This window comes from Petaurus breviceps, unplaced genomic scaffold (genome assembly GCF_028583685.1).
Source record: "Petaurus breviceps papuanus isolate PSGF00001 unplaced genomic scaffold, PetGlider_PUasm1.0 37, whole genome shotgun sequence".
Lineage (NCBI taxonomy): Eukaryota > Metazoa > Chordata > Mammalia > Diprotodontia > Petauridae > Petaurus > Petaurus breviceps.
This window is the reverse complement of record NW_027186296.1, coordinates 59,330,953-59,350,314: the sequence shown is the minus strand read 5'-3', so window position 1 is coordinate 59,350,314 and position 19,362 is coordinate 59,330,953. Positions and strand designations below refer to the sequence as shown.

The 19,362-nt window shown below is 39.1% G+C and overlaps 1 protein-coding gene across 2 annotated transcripts in view; it reads right to left on the bottom strand.

The window, feature by feature from the left end:
- Positions 1-442: 442 nt before the first annotated feature.
- FAM174B (family with sequence similarity 174 member B) overlaps positions 443-19,362 on the bottom strand; it is a 36,713-nt gene continuing 17,793 nt past the window's right edge. Inside the window, exons 2-3 of one of the 2 annotated variants that reach the window (XM_069098523.1) lie at positions 17,340-17,483; positions 443-5,361 (exon numbers count right to left, since the gene is read on the bottom strand). In XM_069098523.1, coding sequence (XP_068954624.1) covers positions 5,358-5,361; positions 17,340-17,483 — 148 coding nt within the window. In that variant the 3' untranslated portion in view covers positions 443-5,357. The remainder of the gene's footprint in view (positions 5,362-17,339; positions 17,484-19,362) is intronic. The other variant, XM_069098522.1, reaches the window with a different exon arrangement.

Sequence of the window (19,362 nt, the reverse complement as noted above, 5' to 3'; positions counted from 1 at the left end):
CACACACACACACACACACACACACACACACACACACACACACACACGGTTTTAAAGGGGCCAATCTCCTAAGCTCAGTAGTAAACTAATCAGTTAGGTAGAAGAGTAGGCTGACTGGCACAATGAATGGTGAATGACAAATCTGAGACTACAGAAGGTCTCCTGTAGTTACTTGTAATGAGATGCCTAAAGCAGCATGATATATCCCGAAGTGCACTTACTTCTTGAATGAAAATGCTATTATTCCATTCCATTACTTATTTTGTGGTATACTTATTTATCTCCATTCTTCTTCCATTTTTATTCAAGGAGGTTTCCAAGCCTTGTCTCATAGATAGGGTTTCCTGCTTTAGTGAAGGGAGATAAGTGCCCTGATGCTTTACCAAATCCTTTTGGAAATATTTGGTGTAAGGTGAGGAAAGAAACACCACAAAACAGAGACTTTTGTCAAAACAAGTTATATGAACAATATTCTCAATATCTTGTATCATACAAAACAGGATTATTACAAAAGAAACGATGGGCTCAGAGGAAAGGTTGTGACAAAACAAATTTTGACATTTATAAGACAAAAAGGAAAGAAATAACCCCCCCAAAACCCCAATCTAATTCTGAAGAATGATCTAGTCAAAAAATCATGGATGTTATTAGTTTTTTAGTTACTATTAGTTATCAGTCTTTAAAAAAAAACTTTCAGGAAACACACAAAACAAAAATGATTAGTCTTTCAAACCTTAAGACCAAAGCATGCCGCAGTTCGGCTTCAAGTGACAGCCGTTCTGAGGGTTCTCTATCCCCCCCACTTGCCCCCAACCCAAAAAAACTAAACTATCCTATAGTTTTCCTTCAGGGATAAGAAGATTCTTAAGAATGTGCCTTCATAGGACTCTTCTCTATTAACAGTATTATATAAGGATGATAGAATCCCATCTTACAGCAGGCAGCCTTAGAAAGAGCAATCTTCCCTCTAGTCTCATTAAATTAACTGGTAAGGTTTAAAGTAATGGCGTTAGAAAGTGACCTAGGTCTCCCTGGAAAGCCACATCATGGCATGTGCTCTTTATTCCTAGAAAAATTAAAAAGACTGGGGCGGGGCTTTTCCATAAACCTACTGTGGAAGCAGGCAAAAAATAGCAGCAAATATTGAGACACTTTTAAAAGTATATCCATATTGGTACTCTACAATACAAAAGACTTAAACAAAATACTTTACATCCATGTAGTGGTTAATGACAAATCATTCAAAAGGAGCAAGACCATTCATTTTCAATCATTTCCAAAAGATAATGCAACTTAGAGCTTCCATTTTTTAAAAATCCTATACATATATATATTACTGAGTTTACATCAAATGCTCATAAACTCTATATTCTCTGCTCAATAAAAACTAAGAATTTTTCTTTCATCAACACAACATGAAGTAGAAACACGCAGCACAGTATGAAGCAGTAAGTGGACCCAAGTCTCTGATGTAGCCACTGGCAATGAAGGGAGAGCCTTCGTTCGAGTAGACAACTCAGAGTACCATGACTCTGACATCTTCTCCAAGCCCCCAGTTCTTGTTTTGTTTTGTTTTTCTCCAAAAGCACAGATTTAACTGATTCAAGCAGTTAAATTACACCAGGAAAGATTCCTCCAAAATTTGTCAGCAATTATCACTGTTGACCTAAACACCACATGGACCTTTTTTTTTTTAATCCTTTCGGAAAGCACTTTTGAGATCTCTTGAGTTTCTTGGTTTTGCTGTATAAAGCCCAGGGCCTAGAGCCCTATTTTTTCCCTCCTGCCCAAACTTAATCCAGTAGAAATATTCAAGTCTCAATAACAGTCTTTAGGTGACAATGCAGCACAGTATCCTTTTTTAGGCAAATGTTGACTATTAATGCTATAAGGAGCCACCCTTCTACCAACCAGCCAATTTGACCTTTGGTGAAAAGTTTTGTCTAGAAGACTGGTATTTTATCAAAGAAAAATTAACAAATAAAAACAAGGCTTTTTCCAAGAATCCTTTAGGGTTAAAAATTGAAGCCTGTCATTTATAAACATCCTACAATGTCTTCCTCCTCCAAACCCTCCTCCCTAACAGTAAGTTATAGAATAATCAACGCTAACATCACCTTTTCAATATGCTCTCCACTTAGAAGGAAGAGGTGATAAGTGTTGAGTCATTATCTTTTCTGCCTTTCACTTGGGCTTTACATAATATAGTGAGGAATAAAAAAAAATGTTATCTTCTTTATTGGAAAGATGTATGCTGAAGGACACTTTCCCAATTCACAATTCATTATCCAAGTGAAAAGCAAGTAGGGGAATCAGAAAAAGTCATTTTCTATCTGTGGCTCAGTCGATCAATAAAGAAGGTTGACTGCAGAAAAAGCTTTTTTTCCTCCTCTTGAGCTTCTCCATGAATGTATATATAGACCAGTGTGAGACAAACTTCTCAGAGAAGAAAATGCCCCTGGCCTAGTGGGCATAGGTTAAGCAGAGTTTCTTAAATCCAGAACTAAACACCAAGTCTGAGAGATTTAGGTTTCAAATACCCCAACTCAGAAAAGTGTTGTTTTTAAATTCTTAGTATTGCTCAGAATGCCATTAAAAAAAGGAGTTCCTAGAAAAAGAATTAGACACCTCTTCTGATTATTAAATCTTTAGTTAAAATGGAGAGCTACAAACTCCTTCCCTTCAGCTCATTCTCATCATACATACACATGTATGAAATGATGAGCAATGGCAATATCAGAAAGTTTAATTCAGGTCAAAGGTGAGGACCTCAACATGACTGGTACATAATTATTAGAGAAATTCAAAGGTCTTTCCAAGAAACCATCCATCATGAGAAGTTTCTAAAAATTTGTCCACAAGGTCCGTGAGAAAATAAAAGTAAAAAACAAACTTTTCTTCCATCACCATTTTGTTTAAGCATTGTGTGTGTGTGTGCACATGTGTGTGATTCATCAGGTTTGTGGAACCATTCAATGAACCTGATGCTGATGAAGCTTTGAAATAAATAAGCCTCAAAGGGGATCAATCATTTCCCTAAGAGAAAAAGGCACCGTGTTCTGTTTCAAAAAGAATTACTATCAAAAATAATTTGTTTCAGCCAAAGATTCACCTAAACACCTATAGTTCAAAAATTCCACTAAGAATTTAAGGGGTTATCCATGGTGACCTTCTTCAGAGATCACCAATGATTCCAGGAACATAATTCTGACAACCGATTTATAAAGGAGAGAAAATTCAGTTTTTTGGCCCATCTTACAAATGGAATGGGGGGAGGGAGGAAAGGGAATATTTTAAAAGGCAGTGTATCCACAAAGTTCCAGTTAAAAGGTACAGAAGGAGCAGATGGTAAATTGGAAGGTGTCATTTCTAGTCACCATTCTGGCTGAGAGTACATTTTCAAGAGATATGTAGTAACCACATCCTTCTCTGTTCCTATTCCCACCCTCTTTGGCAGATGGCCAAAAAAAGGGGGGGGCAGGGAGGGGAAGAAAAAAGGTCAACATATGGAGACAATGCAAAGGGCAAAGGTCCAGGAGGCACTGTATGTTGGTTTCAGTAACTACAAAGCCTTTTCTGGTTTGATTCAAAATGCTATGGCAGTATAAAGAGGTATTCTTAGAGGGAGTCTTCATGGCCTGCTATATTCAAAGCACCCTCTCTGCACAAGTTATTTGTGATAACAGCACACTCAGAGAGTATAGAAAAGGATGTCCCAAGAGTCCCACAATGCTGGAAGCCTCAGGAATTGCTAAGAGATCTTCCCAGGGAGCTGTAAGAGAAATATTTTAATAGTATAGACTGCCTCTAATCGACTGTAAAGTATATAAAGAGAAATGGGTCCAGAAGGTCCAGAAAGCCCAAGTAGAGCACAGAAAGAAAAGAGGAGAGGAAGAGGAAGAGAGGAGAGGAAAAATTATTTCAAGTCAGATTGAACTCCCTGGGTCCCAAAAGATACCACTAATAGACTTTAGTGCAGTGTTCAAACAAAGGCAAATTCAGTCACTTCTGGGTGACTGGCAAGCAAAAGATGCACACACTTCTAAAATTATGAGTTCAGCAATCCTTGTGAATGATGCAAATCTAATTTTGAAAGGAAAATACTTATTGCCTAAACTGATCATTCCTGAAGTATAAGAGGAAACAAAAATCCATCTCTCACTTCTACATAGATGTATACTTTACAGCAAAATAATATTTATCAGCCCAAAGTGACAGGGATATTTCCAGTTTGATGAAAAAAACGTTCTCTCTCCAGTTCCGAATTTACTTCTGATATAGTCACCGATCAAACTGTTCTCGGCAGTCCAAACTGCCACTCAGTTAGATTTAGGCAACTAACACACACACACACACACACACACACACACACACACAGAGTTGTGGCAAAATCAGGGGAAGAAAAATGGCACAAACTTTTACACAAACCAAAAGCTGCCTGGTGTTTTATTTTCCCAGCAGAAGAGGAAAACTCATAAAAATATAATTTTTTTCCTGAAATCCACAATTCTTTTCAAACCAGCCAAGCCTAATTCTGTGGAACTCACACTCTTCAAAAAAAAATAATAAGCCTAACAAAAACTACTTCATTTCAGACACCAATTTGCTCCACTGGAGCATGAGGAATGGCATGATTCAGTAGGGGCTAGTGCAATTGTCGAAATCAGTAGCAAGCAATCACAATTTTCTTCACCAATAAGTTTGTCGCATACAAACACACAATCCTAGCAAGGCTGGTTTAGCATAGAGCCACTAGCCTCCATTGTTGAAATCTGCTTTTCCATTAAACACACTCACCAAAAGATTAAGGCAAGTGGCTGGAATTTAAAGCAGCCAAGAGGTTGGTATAACCTCAGATCTCGAGACTCAAGAGCCAGACAAGAAAAAGCATCTAATTCTAAATTGTAGAGCTGAATTTTCTCCTGGCTTTTTAATGTTTGGGGTCTGGGTGAATTTTTTTTTTTTAATTCTCATCTTGCAGAAATCTGCTTTAAAAGGAGAAAAATAAAAAAGTTTCTACCCTTCCCCCTTACCAAAGAACCTCTTCAATTGAGAAGAGAGAACTGGAGCCTGGTGGCATTTGAAAGAGACATTCAAAAGTGACACAGGTTAACCTAAGGTAGTGGTTTGGAAATGAAGAGCTTAATTCTGACATTTTGACACAGAAGTTCAACACAGGCCCGCCTGCTGCTGAACAGTTTATAAATAAAGTCCGGGAGTCAGCGGGAATATTTGTTTTGGTATCAATGCTTCAGAGATGATGGCTTCCATCCTCCCTTTCACACTTCAGGGTCCAGCAGGGCTCTCAATGGTTGACTGATTTTCCATGGTGTGCCCCAACTCCAGAAAAGTGGTTTTTACCTAGCAGGAGAAACAAAGAAAGAAGAATTAGAACTTTCCAGTAACATCTTCATTAATTCCACTTATGTATTCACAGGGAGCTCAAAGAAGGAAGTAAAACTAAACACTTCTATTTTCTGGTATTTATTCTTTGGTACTTGTTCATTTCCAGGTTATCACTGTCAAGAGATGATAATGCTGGCAATTACAAAGTGTGGAAGGAAACAAAAAAAGGACAATGGAAATGAGAACCCCATTGATCTTGCCAATAGCTCTTCCCCTCAATCTGGCCAAGTTTAGTTCTGTGATAAAACACTGGAAGATATTCTTCAGTCAGCAACTATGTTTCCCCCTCCCAACCCCAATACAAAAGCAAAAGGCAGAGAAGTTCATGTACAAGTAACATCAGTCATATCGAAAATTTTAAACATCACCGATTTTATTCACCTATCTTTAGGGTGTCTCCTCTGAACATAAATCCTGTGCTACCAATTATTTGGCATTTCAAACTAGGTGTCTTAATCTCAACAAATCTAAACTGAACTCATCATCTTTCCCCTTAAACCTTCCTCTCTTCTAAACTTCCCTTCTCCTGTGGAAGGCACCAACATCCTTGAAGGATCTGACATTCATAATCTCAGCTTTACCCTCAACTCCTCACAATTCTTCACCCCACCAGAGTCTACCAGTTGCCAAGTCATGCCGTTTTAACCCTCACCACACATCTTGCAGTCTACTCCTTTTCTCACCTCACACAGTTTACCTACCATCAGGTACATCACCTCCGGCCTACATTACTGCAACAGCCTCCTAGGCGGTCCTCCTGCTTCAAGCCTCCTACCACTCCCATCCATCTTACACATGAAGTAATATTCTTTCAATATAAATCTGACCATGTGACTTCTCTACTTAATTAACTCCAGTAACTTCCTAATGGCCCTAGGATAAAACAGGAACTCTTCTGTTTAGATTCGAAATGACTACACTACCTGGTCCCAACCTGAAACTTACTCCCCTTTCTGAACTCTGCTCTACAACCAAACTCTGTACTCGCTCAGGACACCCCGTATCCTGTTCCTATGCCTTTTCAGTGGTCTCCCCATTCTTGAAATACACTCCCTCCTGACCTCCACCTCAGAGTCCCTTTCTTATTTTTCAACTGAAGTCCACAAATTATATGAAGCCTTTTTCTGATGCCCTAAATTTGAGTTTCCTCTTTCCCAAACTACCTTGTATTTAACTGCTATGCATATATTTGTGTTTGCTAATTTTATATTTATGCCATATAATTTTTTATATGTAATTACTACTTTCTCCATTGAAATATAAGGTTCTCGCAATCAAGAATTACTTCATTTTTTTTGTATCTATATCCTTAGTACCTAGCCCAATGAGTGGCATAAAACATTTAATAAATACTTGTTGATTGATTGATTAGAAGCATAGGATTCTTCTCCCAAATACTGTCAAGAGATTTACAGTTGGCATGAATCTAGTATGTTAAGCCATATATAAACATACATATTCATATGAACACCTGCAACAGAATGGGACCTAGTGAATCTGAAAAGAACTGGTAACAATCCAAATTAGTTGTGCAAATGGCTCTAACAATGAAAATGGAAAAAGCATCTAGTGGAAATTGAATGCAATGTAATTATCTTCCTCAAGTTCGGCCCCAACAGTGGAGAGAACAATGCACCTCCCTCCCTTCTTTGCAGAGGCTGGGTGGGGTGGAGGGGGACTACAACCACGGGATGGAATATTCCATGCACTGTCAGATTCAATTAATGCCATGGTTGCCTTTGCCGAATTGCTAGTTCCTCTCTTTTTATCTTTGTAATAAAGAATGGCTTGATGGGGAGGGCAGGAGGACAGGCAGATTTGGGGATAAAGGTAATATGAAAACAAAATATGTCAGTAAAAATTTTTCTTAAGAAAAAAAAAAGAAATAGTTATACAAATGTAATGCTTAACTACTGATGCATTAGAAAATCCTCCAGGAGGTGTTCAAATTTACTGCTTCCCAGATCTGAAATTGCTTCATGTGGAAGATTCCATAGTGTTCACTCTTGGTGCTCAAGCTGTTCTGAACCTCTCCAACAGCTTGTGCACTCATGTTCTTGTTCTCGTTCTGTCTCTGTCTATCTGTCTCTCTCTCTGAATCTCTGTCTCTGTCTCTCTGTGTCTCTCTTTCTCTCTCTGAATCTGTCTCTGTCTCTCTCAGTCTCTCTGTCTCTCTCTCTCTGTGTGTCTCTCTCTCTGAATCTCTCTGTCTCTGTCTCTCTCTCATCAAGTACAGGGAAAAGTTAGTAACCCAGTCTAGCTAGATATAGAGCAGAAACTGAAGGAATGTGAAGGAAGGTTGGAGTTCGACTGTGAATGGGCCTTAAACACCAAACTAAGAAGTTTATATTTTATCCTACAGGCAACAGGGAGCCAGTGAAATTTTTTGTGCAAAGAAGCTTGGTTAGACCTGCATATAAAGATTAGATAAAGAAAGACTTGTCTTCCTGAGTTCAAATCTGGCCTCAGATAACTTACTAGTTGTGTGACCCTGGGCAAGTCACTTAACCCCATTTGCCTAAGTTTCCTCATCTGTAAAACGAGCTGGAGAAGGAAATGACAAACCACTCCAGTATCCTTGCCAAGAAAACCACAAATGAGGACCCAAAGAATCAGACATGACTGAAGACAACTGAACTACAACAACAAGGATGGACTGGAGAAAGCAGAGATTTGAAAAAGACAAGGTCACTATATACAAGGTCATTATAATACTATGGAAAAGAAGCGATAAGGCCCTGAGCAGGGTTGGGGCTATGTGAGTAGACAGAAGAGGAAGTATATGAGAGACACTATAAAGCTAAAACTGTTTGAATTTGACTTGGCACGAAGTTCAAGGGAGAGGAACCAAATGAAGAAAATTTCAAGCTTAGGTGATTGGAAGAACTGAGTCTCATCAGCTGAAAAAAGTGAAGTTGCAAGGAAGGGAAGGATAGGGTTGGGAGGAAAGAGATAATGAGAACAGTTGTAGACAAAGTGATCTGGAGGTGCCAGTAGGGCATCCAAGGAAGCACAATTCAGGGGAAAGACACATGCACAGTTCACAACTGATAGATCTACATATAGATGTATATGGCTATAGACCCTTTAGGTTTAGACTTATAGATCTATAAACATGTGATAACTGAACCATGAGTGTCTATAAGGCTGCCAAGGCAAAAATGTAGAGGAAGAATGAAACAGAAACTGAGGGAGATCGACATTTAGTGGGAAAGGCAATCTCCAAGAAGGAATGGTCAGACAGGTGGGAGAACCACGAGAGAGCAGTATTACAGAAGTCAATGGAGGAGAAAGTATTCAAGAGAAGAAGTTGGGCAAAAGCAGAGAATGTTGGAGAAAAAAATAAGAATTGAGAAAAGATTGAGAAAAGGCCATTAGATTTAGCAAGCGAGAGGTCACTGACAACCTTTTAAAAATCATTCCGGCAAAACGATGACATCAGAATCAGACTGCAAAGACCTTCTGGGAAGTGAATAGAGGGTAAGAAAATAGAGGCAGCAAATACAGATTATTCTTTCTAAGAGTGAGGAATGAAAATGAGGAGAGATATGTTACTAACAGAGCTTGAGGGTATGACAGTCAAGGGAAGGTTTTTTGTTTTTTAAGGACAGGGAGATCTAGACATGTTTGTAGAGAGCAAGGAAAACTATAGTGGGCAAAGGCATATGATATGAGGGGAGTTCATGAAACTGAGCTATCATCTCAATAAAGTAAAAAGTAAAGTTAAATCCAGTGTTTAATGTGAAGGTATTTTTAGAACCTGTAGTGGATTGCATGCCGCCATGGAGGGGAGGGAGAAGGAGAAGAAGGGGGAGAAAATTTGGAACTCAAAAGCTTGTGGAATGGAATGTTGTCAACTAAAAGTAAATTCATTATTTTTTTTTAAAGTAAACTTGTCAAATGCTGAGAGAATGAAAGGATAGGATGGGAATGAAGTTAGGTACACAAGGTTTAGCAGCCCAAATAAAGAATATGGTAGTGAGTCAAGTAGAAATGACCAAGAGTGGTGTGCAGAAGTGAAGGCACAGTTGAGGTTAAATAACATAAATAAGCAGAGGACCCAGTCTCAAAGGTTTCCTGACCTCCTCCAGAAGTGCTCAACAGCTTGGGATCAGGAGGAATAAAAGCAGATGGTAGAGGGAGACCACTGTTGAAAACTGAAGAAATGTGGTGACAACAGACAGCAATTCAATAGAAAGAACACAACTTAGGAGCCCCAAGAATTGAATTCAAGTGACTTTGGGCATGTCATCCTCTCTGGGCCTCAGTTTCTTCATCTGTAAAATGAAGGAGTTGGACTAGATGACTTCTAAGACCCCTTCCACCTTTCAATCGATGATCTTAAGCCCATGCATATGAAATCTGAGACCAATCCAACTGTGGGAAAATAAAACCCAAAGAGGAAAAAGCAGTCATGCCTCAATAGTCCCAAGCTCCTCAGCAGAAAAGCTATCTTCCCATAGACTTAGAATGTTTGAGAACTTGAAGGAACCTTAGAAATCATCTAACTTAACCCTACTTTTTATAGATCAGTAAGCATTTATTTATGTGTCAGGCTAAGCACCAGAAATACAAAAAAAGACAACATGCAAAAAAATCAAGCAAACCAAGGGCCAGAGAAATAAAGTAATTTGTCTAACATCACTCAGTTAGTGACAGAACAGTGACTAGAATCTGGGTCTCCTGTCTCCTACTTCAACATCATAGCTTTTAGTAATAGATTCAAAATCACAGAGCCTGAGAGTTCAATGAGACCTTGAAGACCCTCTAGTCCAACCCATACAGGAAAAGAATCTCTTCTATGCCATGTCCAACAAGCAGGCTGAATATACAAAGAGAGGGAAACAATGAGCATTTCACTTGTTTTCCCTCCCAAGCAACTCTGTTGTGAGTATACTGCCAAACTCAGTTTAATGATGCATGTAAATAAATTTAGAGGTTCAAGCAGATGTGAGTTATTAATTTAGTCATTTTTAGTCACAACTACTTCTGATAAAACTCTACGAGACAGAACTTTTAAGAATGATAGAATTTCGAAGCAAGAAAGGAACAGACTTGAGTCTTGGAAGAGGTTATAGGGCAGTTTGGAATTCACTCTCTTCTCTGCCTTTTAGAATCCTTGGTTTATTTCAGGTGCCACCTACTAAATGAAGCCCTTCGAATTCCCCATGGATAGAATCCTCACCCTTGGGATAATTTGCTTATCTGTTGAATGTTGTTGAATAGAGGCTCCCTGAGGGCAGAAAGTTCTGCCTGATTTCCATTTCTGTCTTTGTATTCCTACAGCTGGGGGCCTCATACTAGGGAAGTACTAAATGTTTTGTTGGAAAGAAAGGTCCAATACACCCTAAAATATTCACCGCACATTGTGTAATAGCAAATAATTGAAACAAAGTTGAGGCCTGTAGACTGGGGAATGGCTAAACAAAATGGTAGCTGAATGGGACACAATATTGCTGTGCTGTAAGAAACAACAGAAAAATTCTGAGAGCTACTGGCAAGTCAAATGCAAACCAAAATAAGCATAACTAAGAAAATAATATGCTTAATGACAATAACAATAAAAAGGCAAACAACACAACAGAACACTGTAATTATTATGGCTAAGTTTGGCCTCAAAGAAAAAACAAGAAAATCCCCTCAGCAGAGGTGGAGGACACTATATTTGTGTAACATGGCATATATTGTCAGACCTGGTTGATGTGTTAGGTTTTTGGGGGGGTTTTTTTGCCTTTTTTTTTTGGAGGGCAATTGGGGTTAAGTGACTTGCCCAAGGTCACATGGCTAGTTTTTGTGTTAAGTATCTGAAGCTGGATTTGAACTCAGGTCCTCCTGACTCCAGGGCTGGTGCTCTATTCACTGTGCCACCTAGTAGCCCCTAATGTATGAGTTAGTTTTACTTGACTGTTTTCCTTCTTCATTACAAAGGATGGTTCTCTGAAAAGGGGAGTAGGGAGAGAGAAATTTTGAAATGAAGGTAATATAAAAACATAAGATGTCAATATAAAATTTTAGCTATTGAACAAACTGAATAAATTTAATCCAGTTTCTGCCTTGTACAAATGAGGAAACTGCAGTCCAAAGGGAAAGGAACTTGTACTGAGCCTAGAATAGAGGTTTCTGAAATCTGAGGACTGTTAGTGCTCAAAGTTGTGTATCAGATTAGGGAAAGATAGGAAGAGAAACCAAAGCTTACCCAAGGACTCCAAGAACAGACATACTGATTTTGAATAAGTCTTACTTTATGAATAAAGTTAAATGTTGATACACTATGACCTATAAGAGTTTATGTTAACATCTAGGCCAGGACTAATTCAGGCCAGTCTAGTAATTCACTCACAGTTTTCCAATGCAATGAGACATTCATGGCCCATAAAATGCAATAAAAGTGACTTTACTAGAATGAAGTTAAAAAAGGATACATTTCCTAAAGTTAAAAAGGATACTAATGCAGATAAAATACTACTTCTCTCAACCTCTGTGGTTACCATGGCAATGAGCAATGCTAGCTTGGAAAGATATCCCTGTGGGTCAATAGGAATCCCATTAAAACCTCCAACACTAACTTCCCAGATAGGCTGGGCCTTTTATATCTAAGGAGGCAAAAGAAGGCAAAGAGCCTCCCCATTCCCTTCAAGGATTATCCGGTCCAACCTACACAGAACGGGTGCTACTCCTACCGAGGATTAGCAGCACCTTCTGTAGAGGCAAAAACTGGGGCCAAAAAGTAGGTAGAGATTGATTGAGGAAGGACGAAACCAATTGTGATTCATGAATGCAAAGGAATATTATCGTGCCATAAGAAAAAAAACTAATATGAATAATTCAGAGAAACATGGGATGACATATAGATGCAGAGTGAAGTATGAAGAACCTGGAAAGCACTTTATATAGTAAACAAAATAATATAAAGGGAAATAATACAATTGAACATTGCATTATTATAATGACCAAGCATGGCCCTGAAGGAGAGATAAGAAAATATATTTCCTTTCATTAAAGAAATAGGGAGGGCAGCTAGGTGGTACAGTGAATAGAGCACTGGCCCTGGCGTCAGGAGGACCTGATTTCAAATCCTGCCCGAAACACTTAATACTTACTAGCCGTGTGACCTTAGGCAAGTCACTTAACCCCAACTGTCCTGCCTTCCCACCCCCCAAAAAAAAAAGAAATAGAGACATCATAGGTATGCAATGCTGCATATATGTCAGAGATGACTGATGCCTTGGTTGGTTTTGCTAAATTTTTTGTTTGGACTTTTTTTTTAAATCTTTGTTACAAGGGAAGGTTTGATAGGCAGGGGAGTAGAAGGGGCATATTAAGAAGTTAAAGTGGCATAAAAGCAAAAAGCATCCATGAAATGTTATAAAACTGTATTTAATAAGTATGAATGGCAGTCTTCAACATTTTAAGCTGAAGTCTAGGTTGAGATGGACTAATAAATCCTCTTCCAAGCTAAGGTGGAAATTACAACTGTTCAAGTTGGCCAAAAAATATCATTTTGCTTGAGGTCTCTTCTAGGATTCTAGAGGTCATTATTTCAAACCTTCATTAATTAATGACTTAAAAACAATTTCAACATTTATCTCCATCCTCCCTAGTCTCAGTGATGATGGTCTACCTTCTACTCATGTCAGCAATTCAGCCCCCAAAAGATTATTATGGTCTAGGTTGCTAACAGGATGGGCATGGGGTGGAAATGAAGCCTTCCTAGCAAGGCCATTAATGAGACCTCAGAAGAGAAGATGCTGACCAGTCATCCTATCAACCCACTTTCATTTGTGCAGCAGCAGCATAAAAACACCCAAACAGACTCTGATCTTCAGCCCCTTGGTGCAAGATTAGCAAGTTATGTCTTTTTTATCCCATTTCTGGCATATTGGACTACAGATCAGTCCAAGTCTGTACTTCAGGGAACTCCAGAATGAAAACTATACAAGAAAGCCATTTCTTAGACCTACAAGAGGGTAGGCACACTCTCCAGCACGCCAGTAGAAAACTCAACAGCTTCTAATCATATTCACACAGATAGAAATCCACAAAGAAGATGAGAAGGTAGGTATTTCTAGAGCTGTGCCCAACCCCATGCCCATCCCCCTCCCTCTGCATTCCTCCCATTACTCCACAAGGGTCACTTTATTTTTAAACAGGCAGAAGTTTCTTTGCCAGGAAGGAGGGGAGGGCTCCCTCTCCAGAGGCTGTGGCAGAAGTAGCAGAGATGACTTGTTCTCCTATCAGCATCAGTTTGTGCTACAGTTGTCAAAATGGCAAATGTTCCCTGTCAGATAAATGAGCACCAGAGCCAAGATACGGAGATTCAGTTCAACAAGCATTTATTAAATACTATGGACCTGGCACGATGCTAGATAGGCTTGCGGATACAAAAAAAATCGACAGTCCCTGCCTCCAAGGAATTTACATACTACTGGGGAGAAATAACATAAAAACAGGTAAGTAAATTTTAAAATACATACCAAGTCATTAGAGAACAGTGAGTGTACCAACAGCTGCGGCAAAGGCCTCTTGCTACAAAACAGATAGAGCACTGGGACTGGAGTCAGTAAGACCCAAGTTGTGTGACTCTGGACAAATCACTTAACCTCTGCTTGCCTCAGTTTCCTCAGCTGTAAAATGGGAATAATAATAGCACCTACCCTATATGGTTATTATATGGATGAAATGAGATTAAATATTTTTCAAGTGCTTTAGCAAAGGGTCAGGCACAAAGTAGGTTTTTAATAAATGCTTTCTTCCTACCTTCCTTCCTTATGGGAGGTGGCATTTGAGCTAAGCCTTTTAGAGGAAGAGAGCCTTGGGTGGTAAGTGGCAGAGGTGAGAAGGAAGAGCATTCCAGGCAAAGGGACAGCCTGTACAAAGCCCTGGGAAGAGAGATGTGGAATGTTGTACACAGGAAACATGAAGCAGGCCAGCGTGGCAGCAATTTAGAGCGCATGAGATGCAAGGAATGGCCTGAAGGGTTTTATAGAACCATAGGCCCTGCTTGCATGGTGAGTATAAGTGAGCTGCAGCATATTACCAATATTAACTTGTATTCAGGAAATAAATCAGTGTACCTGTAACCATATATAGTCCATCCAACCAAACCCTCAAAACTCAGATCTTAACGTTTTATGAAATGCAGCAATTTTAATTCCTTCAGAGTGACACAGGCTGGTTTATCCACCTTTCAATCAGCCTGCTTTTTTGCTAATGAGAGTTGGAAACATGTGTTCTGGAGAAATAGCTTCAGATTTGACCCTAAAAATTAAAGATTTTTATCTTGTGGATTAGAATGTCCTGGCTGGGGAGGAGTAGAGGAGAGGGGTGGGAGGGGGGTATATGTAACCAGAGGCAATCTTGCCTGACTTCTCCTTTCTTAATCAAATTTCCAAGCTGGTGGAAAACCTCGGGAAAATTAAACCTGCCTTTACCCTCACAGCAGGATATCAGTCACATGGTGTTATCATAAGAACTGTGTGTGCAATAATCCTCAGATTATTGTCCTGGTGCAGAAAACATGACTTCCCTTCTCCCACTGTGCAAAAGGGCAGGTGGAATATCTTGTGCTGAAACCATTAAGACGCAAGGTCATGATTCAGTCACATCTGCAATATTAAATGTTGCTTTTTCCGAGAGGAAGCCCAAGGACCATGGATGAATTATGACTAAATAGGAAATTAAAAAAGTTATTTTTTTCTTATTTTGTCACAAGGTTGCTCTGACTTTGCTCTAACTTAAAACATGCCTGTCTTTGAATAAAAAAGTAAACTCCACACTATTCAGTTATTCACTACATGACAGTTTCTATCCATTAAAACAAGGCTGATAGGGAAGTTCCCCTCCAAAATTAATCTAATCATCCACACAAAAATAAAAGAGGATGAAAAATGTATGTTGCCCTGGCATAGTAGGAAGATACATAGGGTCAAATTAGCTTATCAACCACACAGATATTTCTCCAACACCTCTTAGTGATACCATATGGCTGTGAATAATGCAACATATTCTCAGAATTTTTTTTTAAAGCAATCGGGTTTAAGTAACTTGCTCAAGGTTACACAGCCAGTTATTTCTGGATGGGTGCTAAGTGTCTGAGCCCGGATTCGATCCCCAGGTTATCCCGACACTGGAGCCAGTGCTCTTACTTGCTGTGCTACCTGGCTGCCCCTAAGAAGAATTTTTTTTTAAATTATATATAAACCCAAAAGGCAACAGAAAGATACTTCATGGCTAGAACAGGACTGTAGCAGTAGACAGTAAATGCATTACAGAAAACAGGTATGACCAGAAAAGGGAGCAGGGACAGTCACAAACAAGGATGAGAAATGGCCATCTTGAGTGGTATATTAGAATCCCCAGGATATTAAAGTAATAAAAGGAAAACCTTCATCTCATCCAGTAGATCTTCTTTTGGAGATTCATGAGAAAATATGGACAAGAATCACACAAAGTAGACGAGAAATCTTGGAGGCCTGATATTTGCTCAGATAAGTTTCAATGTCAGCCTCCTATTGCCTTAAAGATAAAATAGGCTTCTTGGCTCGGCATTTAAAGTTCTATACAGTTTCAGCCTATCATTCTAGACATGTTACATTACTCCCCTTCACACATTTTATGCTATAGTCAAAGTGAACTATTTGCTATTCCCTGAATTCCATGTTTCATCTCCTGCCTCCAAATCTTTGCACAGACCACCCTCTATGCCTGGTCTGCACTCTTCTCTTCAATTTTTTTTTGGAGGGGGGAGGGCAGGGCAATTGAGGTTAAGTGACTTGCCCAAGGTCACATAGCTAGTGAGTGTTAAGTGTCTGAGACCAGATGTGAACAAAGGTCCTCCTGACTCCAGGGCTGGTGCTCTTTTATCTCTTAACTTCCTTCAAGATATAACCTAAATTTCACCTCCTATTTGAAGAACGTTCTGATTTTCCCAGGGGTTGATCCTGGGTTGATCTCTCCTTCCTCAAATTTTCTAGCACTTGTAAATACGTCACATTTACAAAGGATACAAGCTCCTGGAAGGAAGTCTTTATGTCCCTACAGCCTAATTCTGCTTTCTTTATTCATGTTAGATACTTCACAAATGTTTTATTTGGCCTGGGAATCAGGAGACCTTGGGTCCTGTCCCAGCTTTCATCATGGAATAACTGTGTGACTTTGGTCACTTAAACTTTCTGAGGCTCACTTTCCTCATCTGTAAAAGGAGGACTTTAGACTAGACTGAGATGGCTTCTTCAGACACTACCCAACTCAAAGAACCTATCTGTTCTGAAATACTCTGGGAGGGTAAGGGTTTAAAAGGTACAAATGTTCTAGAAAAAAAAAGTCATAAAAAAAGGAAAAAAAGTCATTCTGATTTTGTTCTGATTTACTGAAGAAACATCCCTGTGTTTCAAGCTTGACAAGACAATAAACTCTTTTCTATGCATTAATCTACCTTCTGACTTCTGAACCCACTAAAGCTAGGCTAGAAATTCCAGTTTGTGTGCATCCTGTTTGACTGGCACAAATTTATATAATTATCTTATACTAGGGAAAATGCATGAGAAACAAGAGTCGGCGTTGATTATTTTAGACCCAGTGCCTACAATTTCCTCATCTAGATTAAATTTCTCAGTTTATCCATTTCTTGGTCTGGGAAACAGCAGAGTGGAAGGGGGTGGGGAATGAATGTTAGTTAAAGGACAAAACATGAGGTTATATATACTCTCCATCCTGTTAGTATTCCTCTAAGAGGAGATCAGAGATGTACACTTTAATAAATGGGATTCCTCAAGCAGGAACTTATAGAAAGAACAAGTATATGCAAAGAATAGGTTTTCCTAGATGTTACTTTCATGAGTCTGACATGTAGGAGCATAAAATACAGTTCACCATATTCACCCAAACACCAGAAGCCAAGGAGGAAGCCTTTACCAAAGCTACTGTTATTGTACCTGTAAATATACCTGTATTTGACATCAAAAACTGTTGAGTCTTCCTCATCATCATCTTCTTCATTTAAAGGAGTCATTTCTACTCTCTCTGCTGGAGTCGTAATGATGTCATATTTCCGGGTTTTCTTTATTCTCTTTCCAGACCTAGAAGGAAAAAAAACATATACTTATAGAACAGAGAAAGAAAAGAAATAGGTTGCCTTGGCCTTCACCTTAGCCTGCAAAGGGAATGGGCTTATTATAGCTCTCTGACGCAGAAGATCAATTCCCACTGTACTCCTTTCTCTTGAACTGGCAACTGAGCTCTTTCTCAGGATCCTGGTTTCGTATAAACCACACCATTCCAGGGCAATCTTTCTGCTTCTAACACCCTACCTGCTATACTTCCCAAGGGCTACCACCAACATGCCATCTCCCAACCATGCTAATTAAAGGTACTGAATCACTGGAGGCCTGTGCCAACCTTTGAACCAAACAAGATTGAGGAAGACATGTTATCCCTACAGAGTCAGAGAAAATGAGAAGAAAATTTGGAGATTTGAACCTCTAAAATGTTTTTTATAGCACACTGACAGACCATTGAGAATATGGTGGTAAGTGTGAAACCAAAGATCTCTGCTCTACTCCTAAGTTATCATTCTGCCCAACTTGAAAAACTGTCAAAAGAAATGGTGATATATTATGGAATAACAGAATATGCACTGGACCAAGGCTCTTCTCCTGGCTCTGCTCCAGTCTGCCACATGACCTTGGATAAATCACATTACCTATACAGGCATCAGGTTTTTCCTTCATAAAACAAAAGGGTTAGATTACATGAGTTCAAGTTTCTTTCCTGTTCTGTGATATTCTAAGAATATAAGCTGAAATGAGAATTAAGGCAGGGGACTATCTTTACTGAGGAAATACACAAAGACACACACCCACAGCATTTTTTCTTAAAAGTACAAAGAACATTCCCTGATTAAAGTCCTATACTGAAGCCTCTACATGGTATAAAATGGAATTTGGGTCTTTGACACTATGCTAATAGAGCAAAAACTCTCATTAAGTCCTACCATATTAGTAAGACTTTGAGTACAGACCCAGTGATGGGCCCTATGATCTTAAATTAGACTTGAGTGGCTAAGTTCAAAGAGCTTCATCACCAGAAAGTTGCCCATTGGGTGATGATAAATCTATTGGCCACAGCAACTTACCAAGACTATAGACTAAAGCAAAGAGAAAGCTTGGTATGTAGCATTCAGCAGGCGTTTTAATAAAACAAGTGCTCATATTTACAAAATTTGTTACTGTTCAGTCTCTTGGTCCTACTCTTCGTGATCCCACTTGAGGTTTTCTTGACAAGGATAATAGAGTCGTTTGCCATTTTCTTCTCCAGTTCATTTTATAGATGAGGAAAAGGAGGCAAACAGGGTTAAGTGACTTTCCCAGGGACACACACAGCTAGTAGGTGTCTGAGGTCACATTTGAACTCAGGAAGGCTCCACACTCTATCCACTGAGCCACCTAGCTACCCATTTACAAAATTAACGGAAATTCAGTTCTAATGCTCAATTTCCTCCTGTATTGATGAGTCACCAAAGGATTGCTCACAATCGCTTCCCTAATGGGATTTTCCCCTTCTATTTTCTTTTCAAGAAAAGAGATGATGGTTCATTTAGTTTAAAACAGTCGAAGATACAGACAAGTCTCAAACACTACAAATAACGTACCTTTCAAACAAAAGCAGCACATTTTAATTTCACAAGGCCTGGCACCCTTCTCACACATTGCTCTGAGGCACACCGTGTTACGCTTAGAATTTTGAACATATAAGTAAAGTGGCCAATCATAACTGAAAGTCAGGAGGATATTCCCAAGGCAGCAATAACAAAATCCCATAAACAGGAAGTTTAGGAATCTGTTTTTAAACAAAACATAAGTGAGGCATACTAGATCCTTTATCACATACTCCAACTACATGAGCATAAAACTGTATTTTTCTTATGCAAATCACTACCAAAAAACAAACATGTAGGGG